Source organism: Vipera berus (genome assembly GCF_964194415.1).
Source record: "Vipera berus genome assembly, chromosome: 3".
Classification (NCBI taxonomy): Eukaryota; Metazoa; Chordata; class Lepidosauria; order Squamata; family Viperidae; genus Vipera; species Vipera berus.
This window is the reverse complement of record NC_138204.1, coordinates 142,452,811-142,472,868: the sequence shown is the minus strand read 5'-3', so window position 1 is coordinate 142,472,868 and position 20,058 is coordinate 142,452,811. Positions and strand designations below refer to the sequence as shown.

Genomic DNA, 20,058 nt, shown 5'->3' with positions numbered 1-20,058 from the left:
GTAGAGAACAGGAAGGCCTGGAGGAACATTGTCCATAGGGTCGCGATGGGTCAGACACGACTTCGCAACTAACAACAACAACAACTATTAGACTTTCATTTCTCTACATCTGATTTAATTCGTAAGAATTGTGAAAATGCCTATTAGGCAAAATATGTTGAATTATATACTTCATTTGCATATATTATTTTTGCATTTTTTAAAAAAAATAAAAACTTACATTAAATTAAATGTGATTGTTTCTCTCACAGGTTATGTTCCTAGGCATTTTTCGCTTGGTCGGCCTGTATGTTACAGCAGGTTTTGACAGCATTGTTCGCCGTTGCATGATAGAAAAAGAAAAATCTGAAAAGACAGACTGAAGTAGAACAATGCTTTGAACTGAATCCTGATTAGAAAGGTGGACAATTTGTTGTTAAAGAGGACCATGCTTGTGTGGTCTGAATATGCCTCATAGTGATATAGATGCTGAAGTGATGGTGATCTTCAGTGGTGAAAGAAGGAAACAAATGAACAATTCCAGAATAAGTGCTAATGAAGAAGACTGCTGTTTTTATTTTCTGTCATTTGAAAGTATAGATGTTGCCTTAGAAATGAATTTATGAAAGAGCAGAGCTCTGTTTGCTGGTAATTCTGCACAAATATATTGTTTTAGCAGTTTTGAAGGATTTAGTCAATAGTGAATTTAATCCAGAATTGGAGTAAACAAGTTGGTCTCTTTCAGATATTGAGGACTACAATTCTCACAGATGTTTGCCATTGTCCTTGCCATTGCCCTCCCCCTCTTCCTGTCCCCTCCAAGCCTTGGAGAATGTAGGGTTGCTTAACCAAATCTAAGATACAGTTAACATATTTCTGTGGTGTAGAACACTTCTCAATTGCCTCAGATCTAACCCTTATTTTGAACCTCCCAAAAGTTGAGTTGTCTTGCCCATAATGACACTTTAAATAAACAAAAGCTCTTTTGCAATTTAAATTATAGTTAGTTATGGGAGGAAGGCTATATCAAATTGGAGAACTAACCTTTCATAGGACAGTTTCATTGGATTTAATATACCAGATCAAGAATTGGTAGAGTTCTTGGGACCTGGTCTAATAAAATATGGTAATTACCATAATCTTTTCTGCTCTTTAAGTGCATAGTTTTGTGAAGTATTCATTCTGTTTTACTACACGCTGTACCTGGATGGCAGGATATTATTAATATGTTCCAAAGTTCCCTGTGTGGGAGCAATGAAGAATGTTTTAATTGTAACAAATGTTCGGGAAAAATGAAGGACCCATGACTCACTGAGAAACTGGGATATGTGTTTGTGTGTTTTTCTGTTTATGCCTTATGCCTTGAGTATAAATAAAACAGATGTAAAGTGTTGCTAACTAATAAACATTGTCTGTTCATGCTTATTGTTTGCCAGCTCAGTAAGAGGCAGAGGTAGGTTTACATTGTATTATACAAATGGAAATTATTAAGTTGTATGCTTGATACTCTTAAACATTGCACAAGAATACGCTTGGCTTAATCCTATGTGGTAATGTCACTTGCAATAATATCTTAAGGTTTTAAACATAGGATGTCAACGTTTATATTTTTAAAAAAAGCCTTTAGTGCAGCAATCACCAACCTTTCCGGCTCTGCGGACTGATAGTGGTAGTGGTGGTGGTGGGAAGGATGGTTTTGCGTGCACAACCTAATCCCATGCGTCTGCAAATGGAGCTTCGCATACTTGCATGGCCCGGTTCCCAACACACCGCAGACCAGTACCAGTGTGTCCATCCAGAAATTTATCATCCAGATGCAAGGATTTGGGTATTTAGCCAACTGAGTTTCTAATCTGAAAGGATGGAGTTAGTATAATAATGGTCTTCATAGGCTCTATGCAATATACTCTTAAGGTCTCATAAACCTGAAACTTCCAATTTCATTCCCACAGGTTTCAGATAAACTGTATGCTGGGAGAAAAGCAACTATATTTTTTAGAATGTTTTAATTGGAACTGTTAAATTAGAACCTGTTAATCTTATTGCTATTCAGACCATGTGCCAGAGTTGGTGCAAGTAGTTATAGAAGACCACTGAAGCTGGTAAATAAGGCATTTCATTCAGCGTTGAGTACTCAGTTCTGTAAAAGATGTTAGAAATACCACAAACAGTTTGAAGAAGCAAGACTCATTTGCACTTCTCTTCAAGGCACAATAAACTTGCTAAAACTGATGAATTTTTGTAAGATCATTTATGGATGGATTAAGCCCTCTTCACCATTGACCTAAAATCAATTACTCCGTTTCTTCAACCTAAAACCAAAAAAAGTTTTTGTTTATTTTCAGATTTTTTCCTCTAAATAGTTGTGAATGGCTTGAACTTTACTTAAAATTATGGCTCATACTTTGTGAAAATAGAGTTAGTAATAAAGAAGACAATAGGTCATATATAAATGTATACTGTGAAAAACGTTATGCACTTTTAATGTTAATGTTGAATACAGCTAAAAATCATTAGTGCTTCGTTGCTGGTTGTTTTTTTGCTGTGGCAGAGTTATAAATTTGAATATTTTGTATTTTATTAAATAAAAAAGCTACATTCCTCTGCGCCTTTCTTCGAAACTGGTTCAACTTGTTCTCCTGATCCTGCTGTGTAAATGTGTTTCTGTGAATGGCTGGCATAGTAGTAAGGACTTAGAATGTTTTCTTTTATTTCTAAAGAGATTTTTAAAATGAGGGTCTGAGAGGAAAGGTGGGGGGGAGGACAGCGAGAGGGCTCCTCTTCGTGTCTGCCATGAAAAAAATATGGGGAGGAAATTTATGGGCATTGTTCCCTGAGCTGAGCAGAACAGAGGAGGTTGAAATGCATTAGATGCCAGCAATCCCAGCTACTATGGGTGGAGAAGTCTTCTGGATTGATGATCAAAAGTAAACTGCTAGAACAGATCCTGCTTGGAGCAATGCAATGCAATTAATTGACTAATGTGAGCTCCATCCTGGTGTGCTCATACTTTTCTCATGATCAAACATGTTATGCTTACATGTCTTACATTTTTTTAGAAGGTATTGAAACATTCCTTTGCATAGCAGTTGGGATCAAATCACCTTAAATCATTTTTCTTGCTGGACATCAATCCTTTCAGTTATTTGATACCCGGTAATTTAAGGAAGTAGGAAAATATTTTATATCATGGAATTATTTCTGTCCCCAAATTGTGATCCCAGTTAAGGGAAACCGCCTCCCCTTTATTTTATAGGGAAAAGAAAATGACACAGTCCTATGCCAGTTTTTAGTTTGCTCGTAATAGTGAAAAATTGGCAGATGCAACTCATCAAGCCTCATACCATGGCTAGATGCGTTGCCTCCTCTTAATTTTTTTCTACAGTGATGCTAAGTTTTGAATTGTGATTGAATTATAAAGTCATATCAGAGATCTCATGTATAAAATGCCCTGGGCATTTTTATATATTTTGTCTTAACTTTTCATTGCTTATAAAATTAAACTGCTAAGCTTGTAAGCCGCCCTGAGTCTTCGGAGAAGGGCAGGATATAAATGGAATTAAAATAAAAAAATTTTGGCAGTTTAAAAACCCAGTATTGACTACAGTTACATTTGGACAGCAGAAAATCCAGGAAATTGTTAGCAGTAAAGTGATGGGGTAAATTCGACTATGTTGGCTTTTGCAGCTGAAGCAGAATAACTTGCAGTGGCAGACACTTTTTTTTTTGTAAAATGTGTTCCTTTTTTATAGAGGGCTCAATACACTATAAGATAATATTGAGGTAGACTTCTGAGTGATTCAGTGTTCTGCCATAATCAATTCCATGATCCTAATGTGAGTTTTAGATGACATATTCCAAGAGCAGAACATATTTTAATAGCTTTTAAATGTTTCTAGTAGCCAAGCTAAGAATCTATTATTGTTTTTGAATTTTTTCCCATACTTGCAGAATTCTAGTTCAGAAAAAAAATCAAGGCCTCAAACATATACTGAATGTTTGAATATTATTATTATTATTATTCAAGTTTGGGGACTCAGAAGGCCATTCCAACATTTAACTTTCAATATTTAAATATTGTTTCAGAGGTTGGTTACAGAGCATTGTCTTGCTGAAATATATAATTTTGTCAACATCTTTACTATGGGACATCAACTTAAAAGTCAAGAAAAATCTGTTGGGACAGGAAACTAGTCAGATGTATAAAACAGAACACACACACATCACCGCAAACTAAAAAGTTAATTGAAAGGTTAGCTAACATTAAATGTTAGAGATCCATAATATAGTTTGATTACACAACAATGGGATATATGGAAAATTATATCTTAGCATTTTCATCATAAAAAATTGTGCCTTCTGATTCTGCTATGTTTTAAATAGCTTGAAGATCTGGTTTCTTCCTCAAACCCTAGATTAGATAAGTCTTGTAAAAGCAAAGGAAAATGCAAAGCAAGCTTGTCTCCAGTGGCTTCTGTCCATCCCACTGGTTATAGTGGAGCAAATTTCTGTTATTTTGGGTATGCCTTCTCTATCAAAATACCTCTCCTATGAAACAGCTTCTACCCTGAGATCCAGATGATTTCAGTCTTGTTGGCAAGGCTTTGAAGGCCAAACTTTCTCAGGTGCTGTGGTCACAATGTTAATGGAGCCTGGTAGGTGTGTTTTTCTCTCTTTTTTTGTAAGATTTTATTAGTTTTTCCATACATCATAATAATTTTTCAACCAACTTGCTGCCTGAGTTTAAATATGCTAATACATATTAAATTCCTAATCCTTTATTCTTTCCTCTAACCATCGGTAAAGCAAGTCCCAAGTTTGATAATATTCTGTTCCTTCTTTTTCTTTCAGTCTCATGGTCAGTCTATCCATCTCTGCGCATTCCAATATTTTTTTGATTATTTCTTCATCTAGTGCTATTCCTTCATTTTTCCAGTATTGCGCCAATAGTATTCTTGCCGCTGTTGTGACGTGTAAAATCAAATATAGACTTTGTTAATCTTTTCTGGCATTATACCTAATAAAAAATGTTTATGTTTAAAATCTACATATTCTTCCAACATCTTTTCTAACCAAGTATGTATCTTTTCCCAATAATTCTTTGCTTTATCACATGTCCACCAAATATGATAATACGTACCTGAGTTATGTTGACATTTCCAACATCTATCTGACATATTTTTAAACATTTTTGCTAATCTTGCTGGTGGCAAGTGCCATCTATAAAACATTTTATATAAATTTTCTTTATAAGTTGACATTGTCAATTTATAATTTCTTTCCCATAAATTTTGCCATTTTTCTAATTCTATATTATATCAAAAATCTTTCGCCCATCTTATCGTTTCTTTAACTTGTTCGCTTTCCATTTACAAAATTATAAGATTATACATTTTCTTAATAAGTTTCTCATCTGAAGTTAACGAAGTCTTATCAAATACCATCTTTTCTTTATAAAATCCATACAGTTTAATGTCTTTTTCATACCTAGTTTGCATTTGTAAATGTGCCCACCATGACTAGTTGATCCCCTGATTTTCCATTTCTTGTTTAGTTTTTAAATTCCCTTCAGAGTTTAGAATATATTTATATGTCCATATTTTTTCAAAGTCCACCAAATTTGGGTGTCCAAATGCTTCCATAGTTGACAACCACCCTGGAATTTTCAAATATATTTTACTTTTTATATTTTCCCATAGTGTTAACAATGCATTTCTTATATAATGATTTTGGAAATACTTATGAATCTTATTTTTTCCATACCATAAAAAAGCATGCCACCCCAATTGTAAATCATGTCGCTCCAGATATAACAACCTTTTATTTCTAAGAGTTATCCATTCTTTTACCCATGTTAAAACAGATGCTTGATAATACAAAGCCCACTCCGGTAGTCCAAATCCTCCTTTTTTTTTTAGCATCTTGTAATGTTTTCATCTTAATTCTAGCCTTTTTTCCTTGCCAAACAAATTTCAAAATTAATGAGTTTAAAGGTTTCAGACAGTGCTTGGATTGATCCCTGCCTCCCTTTCCCACAGCCCAGTCGAGGCCTTGGTTGACACCTGGCAACGGACTGCTTCTGAAGCTCTCGACCGCGTTGTGCCTTTGTGGCCTCTGACCCGGCGCAGGTCCCGGTTGGCCCCTTGGTTTTCCGTGGACCTACGGGAGATGAAGCACCAGAGGAGGGGCCTAGAGAGCATTTGGAGATCCAGTCGGTCCGAATCTGACCGAACACAGTTAAGATTTTTACCAGATCTTACCTTGTGGCAATGGAGGTGGCGAAGCGTGCCTACTTCTCCACCCTCATTGCGTCCGCAGATAATCGCCCGGCCGCCCTGTTTAGGGTGACCCATTCCCTTTTAAATCAGGGGACAGGGGAGGACCCCTTGCGAGGACGGGCCAAGTAGTTTAGTCAGCATCTGCTGGACAAAATCGCTCAGATCTGGACCGGTCTGGACTCCGACTGGGCAGTATCTGACGAGGGGGAAACGACGGGTCTCGCCGACATTATTTGGGAGGAGTTTGACCCTGTGACTCCGGATGAAGTGGACAGGATCATGAGTAGATTAAGTGCCGCCACGTGTTTGTTGGATCCGTGTCCCTCCTGGCTGGTTTATGTGGCTCGGGAAGTCACACGAGGCTGGCTCCAGGCAGTGATTAATGCTTCTTTGAGTGAGAGGTGCTTCCCTGCCGCTTTGAAGGAGGCGGTGGTGAGGCCCCTCCTCAAGAAAGCTGCCTTGGACCCAGCTATTTTGAATAATTTTCGTCCTGTCTCCAACCTTCGCTTTCTTGCGAAGGTTGTTGAGAGCATGGTGGCACGGCAGCTTCCGCTGGTCCTGGAGGAAACTGAGTATCTGGATCTGTACCAATCGGGTTTCAGGCCCGGGTACAGCACGGAAACGGCATTGGTCACGCTGGTGGATGATCTCTGGTGGGCCCGGGATAGGGGTTATTCCTCTGTCCTGGTCCTATTAGATCTCTCAGCGGCTTTTGATACCATCAACCATGGTATCCTGCTGCGACGTCTCCGGGGGTTGGGAGTGGGAGGCACCGTTTTACGGTGGTTCTCCTCCTACCTCTCGGGCCATTCGCAGACAGTGTTGGCAGTAGGGCAGAGGTCAACCCTGAGGCCCCTTGATTGTGGGGTGCCCCAGGGGTCGGTCCTCTCTTCCCTCCTGTTCAACATCTATATGAAGCCACTGGGTGAGATCATCCGTGGTTTCGGGGTAAGGTATCAATATGCTGATGATACCCAGCTTTTCATTTCTACCCCGAACCAACCCAGTGATGCCCTTGATGTGATGTCCCATTGCCTGGAAGTGGTATGAATCTGGATAGGGAAGAACAGGCTCCAACTCAACCCGGCCAAGACCGAGTGGCTTTACGTACCGGCATCTCATGTAGTCCAGGATGTTCCATCTTTGGTTAGGGGGGGAGAGGTGTTACCTCCCGTTGATAGGGCGTGCAACTTAGGCATCCTCCTGGATGCACGACTCAGTTTAGAAGATCATATAGGAGTCGTGGGCAGGGGGGCATTTGCCCAGGTTCGCCTGGTGCGCCAGTTGCGCCTCTATCTGGACTGAGATGCTTTACGTACGGTCACTCATGTGCTTGTTACCTCCCGTGTTGATTACTGCAATGCTCTCTACATGGGGCTGCCCTTGAAGACCACCTGGAGACTTCAGCTGGTGCAGAATGCAGCCACGCAGGTTGTGATGGGAGCATCCCGATACTCCCATATTACACCCCTCCTGCGTGAGCTGCATTGGTTACCGGTTGCCCTCCGGGTGAGATTCAAGGTGCTGGTTCTTACCTTTAAAGCCCTACATGGCTTAGGCCTGGGATACCTGCAGGACCGTCTGTTCCCAGGAATGACTTCCCATCACCCTGTGCGCTCACACAGAGAGGGCCTCCTCAGGGTGCCGTCGGCCAGACAGTGTTGGCTGGCGACCCCCAGGGGGAGGGCCTTCTCTGTGGGAGCGCCTGCCCTGTGGAATCAGCTTCCCCTGGAGCTCTGGATGACCCCAGACCTCCGGTCCTTTCGTCCTGACCTTAAGACATTTCTTTTCCAACAGGCCGACCTGGACTGATGATAAGGGGTTTTTTAATATGGTTTTAAGGTTTTATTGGTTGTAGTTGGGGCTATAGATATAGTTTAATTTTAATTTGAATATTTGTATTTTACTTGTATTTTATTGTTGTTAGCCGCCCTGAGTCCTTTGGGAGATAGGGAGGCATATAAGTCCCATTAAATAAATAAATAAATAAATAAATAAATAAATAAATAAATAAATAAATAAATAAATAAATAAATAAATAAATAAAAAATAATAAATAAATAAATAAATAAATAAATAAATAAATAAAATCTGGGGGGGGGAAATTCTCAAGTTTCAGGGGAATTGGTTGGAATAGAAATAAAATTTTCAGCAATACGTTCATTTTCACTGTAGCAATTCTTCCTAATATTGACAGTTGCAGATTTTTCCATTTTTCCAAGTCCAATTTTATTTGATTCAATAATTTTGTGTAATTATCTTTTATTGTTGAGCATCTTGCTGTTAAATGTTTACCCAGGTATTTAATCTTTTTCACCATCTGTAATTCTGTTTTTTCTGACAGTTGTTTTTTTTTGTTTCTCTGTAAAAATTTTAACTATTACTTAAATTTTTCTCTGTTTATTTTCAGTCCCGCCATTTCTCCATACTGTTCTATCTTTCCCAGTAATTTAGGAATCATTTCCAAAGGTTCTTCTAAGATAAATACCAAATCATCAGCAAATAGTTGTAATTTATATGTTTCGCCTTTTATTTCCAGTACTTTAATTTCTATATCTTGTCTAATATTTCTATGTAAAGCTTCCAGAGTGAAAATGTGTTTAGTCTTGAGGGACGACAGCGAGACAGCAGGCAGGTTCCAAAACAAACAGCGTTTATTTGGGTAGAGGTCCCGGGCGAAACAATGCCAGGAATCTCTTGTATTTATAGCCAACAAGGACAACAACAATAACAACCAAGAACCAATTAAACAAGCAAGAATCTCCCGACAGTCTAGGACGTCCAATAAGAAGGAGACCGGCAAAAGGTAGGCGCGGCAGAACGGCTGTTGCCGGGGCCAGCTGGCAGCTTTTAACAGCTCCGGCCGAGCTGCGCATGCGCGGTTCTCCGGCGTTTGACAGCTGTCAGTGCACTGCGCATGCGCGGCAGTTTGACAGCTGTCAGAGCCGGCCGGTTTGACAGCTGTCAGTGTACTGCGCATGCGCGGCAGTTTGACAGCTGTCAGAATCGGCCGCTCGCCGCGTGTGTGGGGGGGGAATGCCGCAGCAGCCTTTTGACGGCTGTCAACAGCTGCCGGGGATCCCTTATGAGTGTGAGGGGTTGTTTTATGTCTGAATATATTACACCCCTTCCCCCCTTGCCCCTGGAAGTTTAGGTAGGGTCAGTTCCTCTAGTCCTGCTGCCGGCCCATTCATAGTCCGCCAAGTACGAGGGAGCCTTCCGCGTTCTGGTGGAGCGACGGAGGTTAGGGCTGGGCTGACTTGTGCAGGGCTGGTCTTCCCTTTCCCCGGTGGGGGGAATTTCGGAGCCAGTAGGTTGGGGGTCGTCGGCGGCATCAGGAATCAGCGACAATGGGCTGGGTGGCGTTGACGGTGCTGGTGGGGAAAATAGATTGCCTGGTTGGGCCCGGAAACTGTGGTTCTGCGGTGTGCGCTTCCTCAGTTGGTCAGCGTGTCTCCGGATGAGCCTTCCGTCTCCTAGGTCGACGAGGTAGAAGACTGGGCCAGTCTGGTCGGAGATCACGCCTTGCAGCCATTTGTCGCCGACCCCGAAGTTCTTTGCCCAAATGGGCTGGCCGCGAGGAAAGACTTTTGCGGGCGGTGCAATGGTTTGTTCGGCGGCTGCCCTGTCGGGATGTAATCGGTCCAATTTTGTGACTAGGCGGCGCCCCCAACGGAGTTCTGCCGGAGACCTGCCGGTGGTGGAGCATGGTGTGGAGTGCTGGGCCAGGAGGTATTTTGCCAGTCTGCAGTGCCAGTCACCGGAGATGATTTTTCTTAAGGCATCTTTGGTCGCCTTTACCATGGCCTCTGCGAGGCCGTTCGAGGAGGGGTGAAAAGGCGCGGAGGTGGCGTGCCTAATCAAGTTGGCCTTGATGAAAACCTGGAAGTCAGTGGAAGTGAATTGGGGGCCATTGTCAGATACGATGACATCAGGCAGCCCGTGGGTGGCAAACACCCTCCTCAACCCTCTAATTGTGGCTGCTGAGGTCGTGCTGGTGACTGGGATGACCTCTAGCCATTTGGAAAAACTGTCTACAATTATTAGAAAATTTTGTCCCTGGAAGGGGCCGGCGTAATCGACATGTATTCGGGACCAGGGGTTTTTTGTGACCTCCCAGTTATGGACAGGGGCGTGAGGGAGCGGTGGCCTGGTCTGTTGACACATGTTGCAGGTTGCAACAAAGTGTTCGATGTCTGCATCGAGCCCTGGCCACCACAAGTAGCTGCAGGCGAGGGATTTCATCTTGACCACCCCTGGGTGGCCTTCGTGAAGGGAGGCTAGAACTTGTTCCCTGTGTGGGGCGGGTACGATGACCCTGCTGCCCCAAAGGATGCAGCCGAGGTGGGCTGACAGTTCCAGGCGCCTTTGGAAAAAAGGCTGAAATTCTGGCGCCGGGGATGTGGATTGCCAGCCGCTTTGGACCCAGGTCAGAACCCTGCCTAGGATTTTGTCCTTGGAGGTTGCTGCAGCTATTTCTTTGGCTGAAATAGGATTGTCAGGCAATTCTTGGATGGCCATGATTTGGCCGGCGGGTGCAGGGTCTGGGTCGAGGTTGGGCAGGGGCAGCCTGCTAAGGCCATCTGCGTGGCCCATTTCCTTGCCTGGCTTATGCTCAATTTTGAAGGAGTATGCTGCTAGGAATGTTGTCCAGCGGAGCATTCTGGGGGATAGAATTTGTGGGGTCAATTTGTCCCAGGTGAAGAGCCCTAGCAGGGGTTTGTGGTCAGTGAAGATTGTAAAGTGGCGGCCGTATAAGTAATCGTGAAATTTCTTCACGCTCGCCACCAGTGCTAGGGCTTCCTTGTCAATTTGCGCGTAATTGCGCTCGGCTTTGGACAAGGTCCTGGAATAATATGCGATGGGCGACTGAGACCCATCGCTGTGGAGGTGGCTGAGGACAGCGCCTATGCCATAGGGGGAAGCGTCGCAGGCGACACAGAGGGGCATTTTGTCTTTGTAGTGTGTGACGGTGGACTTGCTAGACAGAAGTTGTTTTAAATTATTGAAACTATCTTCGTGGGCTTGAGTCCAGAGCCACTGGGCTCCTTTGTCTAAGAGCCTGTGGAGCGGCTCTGCTATGGAGGCTTTATGGGGGAGGAAAGCATGATAGAAATTTATTAACCCCAAAAAGGCTTGTAATTCAGCCTTATTTTTGGGGGGTGGTGCTGCTCTGATGGCTTTGACCTTGGAATCCGTGGGGTGGATTCCATTAGCGTCAATTTTGTACCCCAGGAATTCCGTAGAAGGAACTCCGATGGAGCACTTTTCTTTTTTTAATTTGAGGCCGGCGGTGCGAAATCTTTGAAGCACCTCACGCAGCCTGTCAGCTAGTATGTCTTCCGATTCCCCTGCGATGAGCACGTCATCGAAATAGGGGCAAACCCCAGGGATTCCCTTAAGAGTCCGCTCCATGGTTTCCTGGAATATTCCAGGTGCTACAGCTATCCCGAACTGCAGGCGGTTCACTTTGAACGCTCCGCGGTGGGTGACTATAGTTTGGGCCATGGCGGTTTGATCTGAGACTGGCAGCTGCAAGAATGCATGGGCCAGGTCTAGTTTTGCGAATATAGTGCCTGCCTGGATGGTAGAAAGCACGTCCCTGACAGCTGGGACTGGGTATGCGTGGGGGTTTAAAGCCCGGTTCAGGGTGGCTTTATAGTCCGCGCAGAGGCGGACCTCCCCATTAGGCTTGACGGGGGTGACTATGGGGGTTTCCCAAGTGCCCCCGTCTGTTGGTTCTAAGACCCCTAGCCCGATTAGTCTGTCTAGTTCTGCGTCGATCTTGGGTTTGAGGGCGAAGGGGACTTTCCTAGCCTTAATCCTAATGGGCAGGACTTCTGGATTTAATTTTAAATCAATGGGGGGGCCATTGAATTTCCCCAGCGACCCGTCAAACATGTCTGCGAATTGTTGGCAGACGGCCTGTAAATGGCGAGGTTGGAAGTGGTTTATGCCCGAAATTTTTATCCCTAGGGGCTCGAACCAGTCGAGACCAATGAGACTGGCTCGTTTCCCTGTTGCAATTTGGGCTGTTAATTCCCCCTGGAAATGCTGATAACTAATAGAGAGGCTCGTTTCCCCTTTTAGTTTGATAGGGGCGCCCTGGAAATCAGCTAAGAGAATTTTTGAGGGGGTAATAGGGAAACGGCGCCTGCATTGGCGCGCGATCCCTTGGAGGGTGTCCCAGGACAAAATGGAGACTGAGGAGCCAGAGTCCACCTCCATTTCGCAGGGGATCCCTTGGATCCGGACCTGGATTTTAATTTTAGGGCGGATAAAGCTGGTAGTCAGGGTCCCCTGGGTCGTATTGGTGGTCATGATGGATGACCGGAGGGCCTTCCCTGGCAATTTGGGGGAGGTCATATTACCTTCCTGGGCCGCCTCTAGGTCGTGAAGGGTCTCGTGGCCGGTGCTGCGGCAGGCGGAGCGAATGTGGCCAGTTTTGCCGCAGCCATGGCACTTGGCGTTTCGAAACTTGCAAGATGCTCTGGCATGATTGCCGCCGCAGCTGGCACACTTGGAGCGGTTGGTGGTCTGCCTTTGGCCTCCGGCCGGACGATCTGGCCCTTTTTCTCCCTCCCGGCGAGTTTGTAGGTTGGAGGGTCTCGGACGGATGGCGTCCACATCAGTCTTCTGCTCGGTTGTTTCTGGGACTGTACTTCTAGGGCAGTCGTGATGGACTGACCCCGTGAAGGGATTACCCGGTGGCAGCGCGTCTTCCCGATGGCTGTCTTCATAAGCCATGATTTCTAAAGTTAATTCGGCCAGGTCCATCGTCGGTTTAGTGACTAACTTTTTCTGGAGCTTCAGGTTCCTCAGACCGACGATGACCTGGTCCCTTATGCGGTCCTCGAGGTCCGGGAAACGGCAGCGACGGGCCGCTTGTCGGACCGTGGCTATGAATGCCTTGGCAGACTCGCCAGGTCGTTGGTACTGGCGGCCGAAGTTCAAACACCAGTACAGCTCGGACCGTCTCGGGGTGAAATGCCGATTGAGGCGATCGACCAGCTCGGCATAGGGCACAGAAGCCACCGGAGCAGGGTCGCAGAGTCCCACGGCGACATCGTAGACCGCCGGGCCGCTGAGGCAAAGGAGCGCTGCAGCTTTGGGGCGATCCTCGACAATGTTGTTGACGAGGAGGTACCCCTCCACTTGCCCGAGATGCGATTCCCAGCCCTCGGGCTGGGAGACATCGAATTCTCGGACGTGCCCAAGGTTTGCCATGCTGTCAGGACCACGGGTCTGCTTTTGGATGGTGTGCGTGGAGGGCTCTCCCGACCAGCAAGTGACTTCAGCGGTGTCAGCTGGTGGGACGGCTTCCCTCCTTCACTTGTGGCTTCAGCTAGTGACCTTCAGCTAACAAGCAGACCCGTATCCCATCCTCATCGCCAGGTGTTTAGTCTTGAGGGATGACAGCGAGACAGCAGGCAGTGTTCTGTACCAGCCTGCTACCGGCCTTGCAGAAAGGCAACCCCTGTACAAACAGTAGAGACTGGAAAACAACTGAGGCTGGAAGGCGTCTGCCAAGTTTAATTCACAAGCAAAACAACAGAACAAGAAACAAAATACCGGAACTTTGATCCTCAAACGGAGCGGTTGCTTTCAGCAACCAGCCCTCCCCAAACACTCCTTTTATTTAGAGTTCAGGGCGTGGCCCCCCTGTGCCTCCTTCCGAGGAGTCCCACAGCCTTTCTCTGCTTGTTCCTGCTTGACTGCCTCCTGCGTCGGGCGTCCTTGAACAGGGCCAGCTGTGGGTCATCATCATCCGCACTGTCGGGCTCGCGCAGCTGAGAAGAGGGCCCTGGCTGGGGGCTCTGCGAAGCCTCCAAGCCATCATCAGCAAGTTCGTCTTCAACACCCTCCTCCTCCCCCTCGTCTGAGTCATCCGAGACATCCGAGCCGGCTGCCGGACCCACAGGCTGGCCCTGAATCACAACAGGCAGGTTCCAAAACAAACAGCGTTTATTTGGGCAGAGGTCCCGGGTGAAACAATGCCAGGAATCTCTTGTATTTATAGCCAACAAGGACAACAACAATAACAACCAAGAACCAATTAAACAAGCAAGAATCTCCCGCCAGTCTAGGACGTCCAATAAGAAGGAGACCGGCAAAAGGTAGGCGCGGCAGAACGGCTGTTGCCGGGGCCAGCTGGCAGCTTTTGACAGCTCCGGCCGAGCTGCGCATGCGCGGTTCTCCGGCGTTTGACAGCTGTCAGTGCACTGCGCATGCGCAGCAGTTTGACAGCTGTCAGAGCCGGCCGGTTTGACAGCTGTCAGTGTACTGCGCATGCGTGGCAGTTTGACAGCTGTCAGAATCGGCCGCTCACCGCGTGTGTGTGTGGGGGGGAATGCCGCGGCAGCCTTTTGACGGCTGTCAACGGCTGCCGGGGATCCCTTATGAGTGTGAGGGGTTGTTTTATGTCTGAATATATTACAAAATGAATAACAATGGAAATAGTGGACATCCTTGCCTTGTACCTTTTATCTCAAAGTTCTCAGTGTAATCTCCATTCACGATCACTTTCGCTGTTTGTTTATTATATATTGTTTTTATCATATTTATAAAGTTCTATCCAAAGTCCATCATTTGTAGTTGCTGAGTCATAAATTGCCAGGAAACATTCTCAAATGCCTTTTGAGCATCTACAAGTATTAGTGCCAATTGTTTCCCTGGATGTAATTCATAGTATTCTAATACGTCCATTATCACTCTTAAATTGTTTTTAATTTGTCTCTTTGGTAGAAAGCCATTTTGATCTGGATGTATAAATTCCATTAAGTATTTTTTCAATCTCTCTGCCATTATTGAAGTAAAAATTTTATAATTCACATTGAGCAACGATATCAGTCTGTAGTTTTTAATCAGTGTCAAAACTGAATCTTCTTTTGGTATTAAAGTAATTTTTGCTTCCATCCATGTGGCTGGGAGTTTAGCCTCCAACAAAAGTCCATTACAAACGTCTTTCAATGGTTCACTTACTATGTTTTGTAGATTTTTATATAACTCTGCCGGTAATCCATCTGGACCCGGTGTTCTTTTATTTTTAGCCTTCTTATGGCCTCTGATATTTCCATCATTGTAATTTTTCCCTCTAACATAGTCTTAAATGTCTCTGGAATTTTTGGAAGATTGTTTTCTTCTAGATATTGAATCATTCTCTCTTGGAGTTTCTTCTTTGTCATACAGTTTCTTGTAATATTCTTTAATTATTTTTTTATTTCTTCATTTTTAAATTGTAGACAACCTTTTTCATCTACTAAGTTATGTATAATTTTCTTCTCTTTATGTTTTTTAAGTTTGTAAGCTAACCACCTTCCTGGTTTATTTGCATTTTCAAAAAAAAAACAAAAAACGTTTCGCTCTTTTTATCTGCTGTGCCAGTTTTTCTGAATCGCAACAAATTTAGCTTATGTTTTATTAATTCCACTTCTCTTTTCAAAGTCTTTTTCTGCAGATTTTTTTGTAATTCTGATTCTAACTTTCCAAATTTTTCTTTTAATAGTACATATTGCTGTCTTCTCTCTTTATTTTTCTTTGCCGTATATGTTGTAGCTATACCTCTAAAATATGATTTAGCTGTATCCCATACATTTTGTAATGCTGTGTCATCTTTTTTGTTTTCTCTAAAGAAGAACTCCATTTCCTTTTTTTTGCTAATTCTACAAATTCTCTTTCTTTTAGTATAGATTGATTTAAATCTTGGTCTTTTTTAAATTCATCTCCATGTCAATTTTAAAGGATTATGATCTGCCCGTGTGCCTATTTCAATCTCAATTTCCTGTATATTCAACCTCAATTCAGATGTCATCCAAATCACATTAATTCTTGACCAGGATTTTTGACTATTTGAGTAAAAAGTATATTGTAGTTTTTCTGGATTGATTTCCCTCCAAATATCTTGCATTCCAATTTCATCTGTCATATTAAAGAATGTTTTAGGGAGTCTTCTTCTTCCAGTTTTCCCTACTTTACTGTTTTTATAGTTAATTGTCCCATGTACTATCGCATTAAAGTCTCCTGCTAAACAGATATTTTGATACTCCATTTCTATTATTTTTCTATGGAGGCTTTGATAGAATTCTTCCTGATTATTGTTTGGCGCATAAATTACTACTAACAGTGTTTGTTTTTGGTGTAAATATATGTCTACCATCACAATTCTTCCTTCTTCTTCTGAATAAATCATTTTAGAATCTATTGTCTCTTTAATGTATACAGCAACACCTCTTTTTTTTCTGATGTGCTGATGCATAGTAAAGTTTCTCAATTTTGGGGTGTTCCAGCAGTTTTTCTTTTATCCTGTTAGGATTCTCATTTTAAATTTGCCTTACAGCTTTGTCATGGTGTGTTTCTTTCTGTGTTTTGCAAGCTACCCAGAATTGCCTTGTTAAGAAGAGGTAGCTATGTAAAGTTGCCAGCTAAATAAATAAATCTGGTTCCCTGGATTTTACCTTCTTTTATATATTTTTATTGTATGGTTTTTAACCTGTACATTGCCAAAAGTTGCTGTGAGGAAGGAAGGCCGGTTTTGAAACAAAGTGCTTTGGACTGATGAAACAAAAATTGAACTATTCAATCCCAAGATACTGTTGGAGAAAAACTGAACATTTGAGTTCATTGCCAACATTGCCTACATGCTTACTGTTGTGTGGCAACCAGAGGCACAGCGCGGGAAATACTGTAATGAAGGAAAGAAGATAAAGATCCACATACTCTTCAGGAATGGAATATGCCAGTCAGGGAAAAAAATCAACCTAACCAGTGGGCATATGGCTAGTTTTTCAATATCATCAGTTGCTGCAAATTAGAAACTTGAACAAATTCTGAAAAATGTCTTTGAAGTGCTTCTACTTCCCCATATGTGCATACAGAGTAGTTTAATTATAATATTAAAAGGATGCCGATAACATCTTAAGATCCTAGTGCTAAATTGTGATTTCGCTTATGGAATTATAAGCACAATGTTGGTATATTTCACTGATATCAAAGGGGCTCCACCCATGTGCCTAATTACATAGAATTGCAACACAAGTAAGCAGTATGTAATATTTTGTGTATTTTCATGTAATTTTCAATCTTCCTATTCTTCCAGTGTTCATTGTATGTGTCAGAGTTTTCCCTAGATTTTTTTATTTACAGACATATTTTCAGATTGTGAAGAAGGAACCATTTTCAAATCTTTCCAACTGCCACAAAAAACAAAACAAAACCAACACCGTAAGATTGCTTTTTCCCCCCCCCCGGACTCCCTCCAAGAACAAAACTAATTGGCAATAAAGTTAAGAGAAAGGACTTATCCACTCCAATTCCTTCTTGCCTCTTCCTGCTGGTGAGGCTTCAGAGCAATGAAATGAAAAACAGAAAGAGTTCTTATGGAAGCCATTGTTGTGAACCTGGTCTAGGACATCTGATTCTCTTTTCAAAAAGCTGAATGTTTAGAGCAGTGTTCCTTAATCTTGGGAACTTTGAAATGAGTCAATTTGGCTTTGGAGCCATGTCAGGCTAGCATTATCCCACTGGAGTGAATCTTTGAAATCAGATGACTTGATTTGTTGAAAGTTGCCATATAACCTAATCTCCTCAAACCCATTTATATTTGAGTTCATTGCCGACACATGTCCTATGAACAGAAGACAAGAAAATCTTGGAAACAGAGATTTTGTGACTCCGACATATTGAGACCATCATAAATACATTCTGGCTGCCAAGCGCCCAAATTTTTATCACATGACTGTGGGGCTACTATGACCATCATAAGTGTGAGGACTGGTTGCAAGTCACATTATTAGTGCCATTGTAACTTTGGACATTACTAAACAAATGGTTGTATGTCGTGGATGACCTGGTCAAATATGATAAACCTGAAGAAACTGCACCATGGCAGTGTGATCGAAAGCTGAACACAAACCTGAGGAAAGTATAATGATTTTATAATTTAAGAGACCAGGCTTTTATTTTAATGTTTTTAAAATTATTGTCTTCAGTACTGGGAGAATAGGGAAATTTGATTTTAGGATTCAGCAAGTATCCCTTCAAATTGCTGTGACTGGAAAGATGTTCAGATTGTTTATTTTTTATTTTTATTTTTTATTTTTATTACATTTATATCCCGCCCTTCTCCGAAGACTCAGGGCGGCTTACAAGCTTAGCAGTAGCCTTCATTCTATGTATATGCCTGCTTGTTAGGGCTTTCACACACACCCCAAGCAGCATTATTACAAAGTCAGCTTATTGCCCCCAACAATCTGGGTCCTCATTTAGTTTAGTTTCTTCCATTTTCATACACTATTCAAACGGTCATTTTTACATCTTTGATAATATATCAGTAGTTGTTAAGTAGTGTGTTTACTGCATGTTTTCCCCCAAAATGTAATTACAGCACATTTTCAAAATCAAACTGGAAGGATATATAGAGGGGTTTGCAGCAATGTTCTTATGTTTGGTTGTCTTCAATATTTTATACAGGTCTTAAGTGCTGAAATGGAGACAATCCTTACCAGATTTGCAGGTAATACAAAAATGGCCTGGATGGATGCTTATACCCCTAAAAGATAGGATCAAACTCAAATGACAGAATTGTGAGAGGAATCCAAAGTCTACTGAGGCAGAAATAAATTTAAACTTCTTTCCAAAACAATAAGCTAGAGAGTAACGAAAGATAAAGCTGAATGATAGAATAAACACTTCATATCTAGGCACATGCAGTAGATAACAAAAACTCTGTTCTTCAAAATAAAGGTTGATCTGATCAGGATGCCTTCTGAATCATCAGGCTATGGTTTGGCTAAGCAGATTGAAGTTTAGAGTTAGAAGAGAGAGCTTTTAGTTGCTTCTTCTTTTCGGTCTATCCTAAGGATTTATAGCAGGTACAGATCAAGAAATGAATCAGCGAAGAACAGAAAAAGAAAGTTATGTTAATTGACATGTCTTGTTTCAGTGGAATTAAAATACTAATTCCACTAAAACTAATACAGGATGCCTTCCCCCAAGGGGTTTTAATGGCTAAACAGATTCCTTGGATTCATTAAGTAGTATCTGACAAAGATGAAAGCAGCTGCATTTCTGTGAAAATATTTCCGTTGCCACTGGAAAAATCTTAAAATTAATTAGCAGTGACACAGCTAAATAATTTTAGATCAGGGAAGTTAGATATCTTTAAAGAGGAAGTGTACAAAGGTCATTGTTTAAGCAAACATAGTCTTGTCCTTAAGGTAGATGTTGATTGGGATAGCCATATCCTGTCTGTGAAACTACACATACTTCATGTAATTTTCTTCTGTAAACTGTTGTCTGATAAGAATGTGCAGGATGTAACCATATAAGGAACAATGTATAACAATGTATAACTAGGAATTAGAGGTGTATAAATATGTCTGTTCATGAGCCCTTTGGGGTTCAGACCCTTTGCTTTGTTTAAGCTTTCTGAACCTGCGCAATAAACCTTTCCTTTCCTGAAGAGCTTCCTTGAGTCTCTTCTTTCTACAACAGTTTCATGGTGACCATGAAGGGACCTCATAGTGAGGCGATGTTTCGCTGAGGGCAGCCCAACCCCTCGGACCCGACGAGAGGCCACTCCTAAATCATTCTCCAGGTGCCACGGGGGAAAGCACCTCCGGGAGACAGCAAAGTAAACAGAATTGTAAGTGGATCTACAGTTAGTCCTCGACTTACAACAGTTCATTTAGTGACTGTTCAAAGTTACAATGGCACTGAAAAAAGTGACTTTTTTGTGACCGTTTTTCACATTTAAAACCTTTGTAGTGTCCCCATGGTCATGGGATCAACATTCAGATGCTTG

At 42.6% G+C, this 20,058-nt stretch overlaps 1 protein-coding gene across 1 annotated transcript in view; it reads left to right on the top strand.

Annotated features, from left to right (window-relative positions):
• The window catches only part of KDSR (3-ketodihydrosphingosine reductase), a 30,799-nt gene extending 28,214 nt beyond the window's left edge, over nucleotides 1-2,585 (top strand). The window contains exon 10 of the mRNA XM_081323476.1: nucleotides 252-2,585. Coding sequence (XP_081179602.1) covers nucleotides 252-362 — 111 coding nt within the window. The 3' untranslated portion in view covers nucleotides 363-2,585. The remainder of the gene's footprint in view (nucleotides 1-251) is intronic.
• The last annotated feature ends 17,473 nt before the right edge of the window (nucleotides 2,586-20,058 follow it).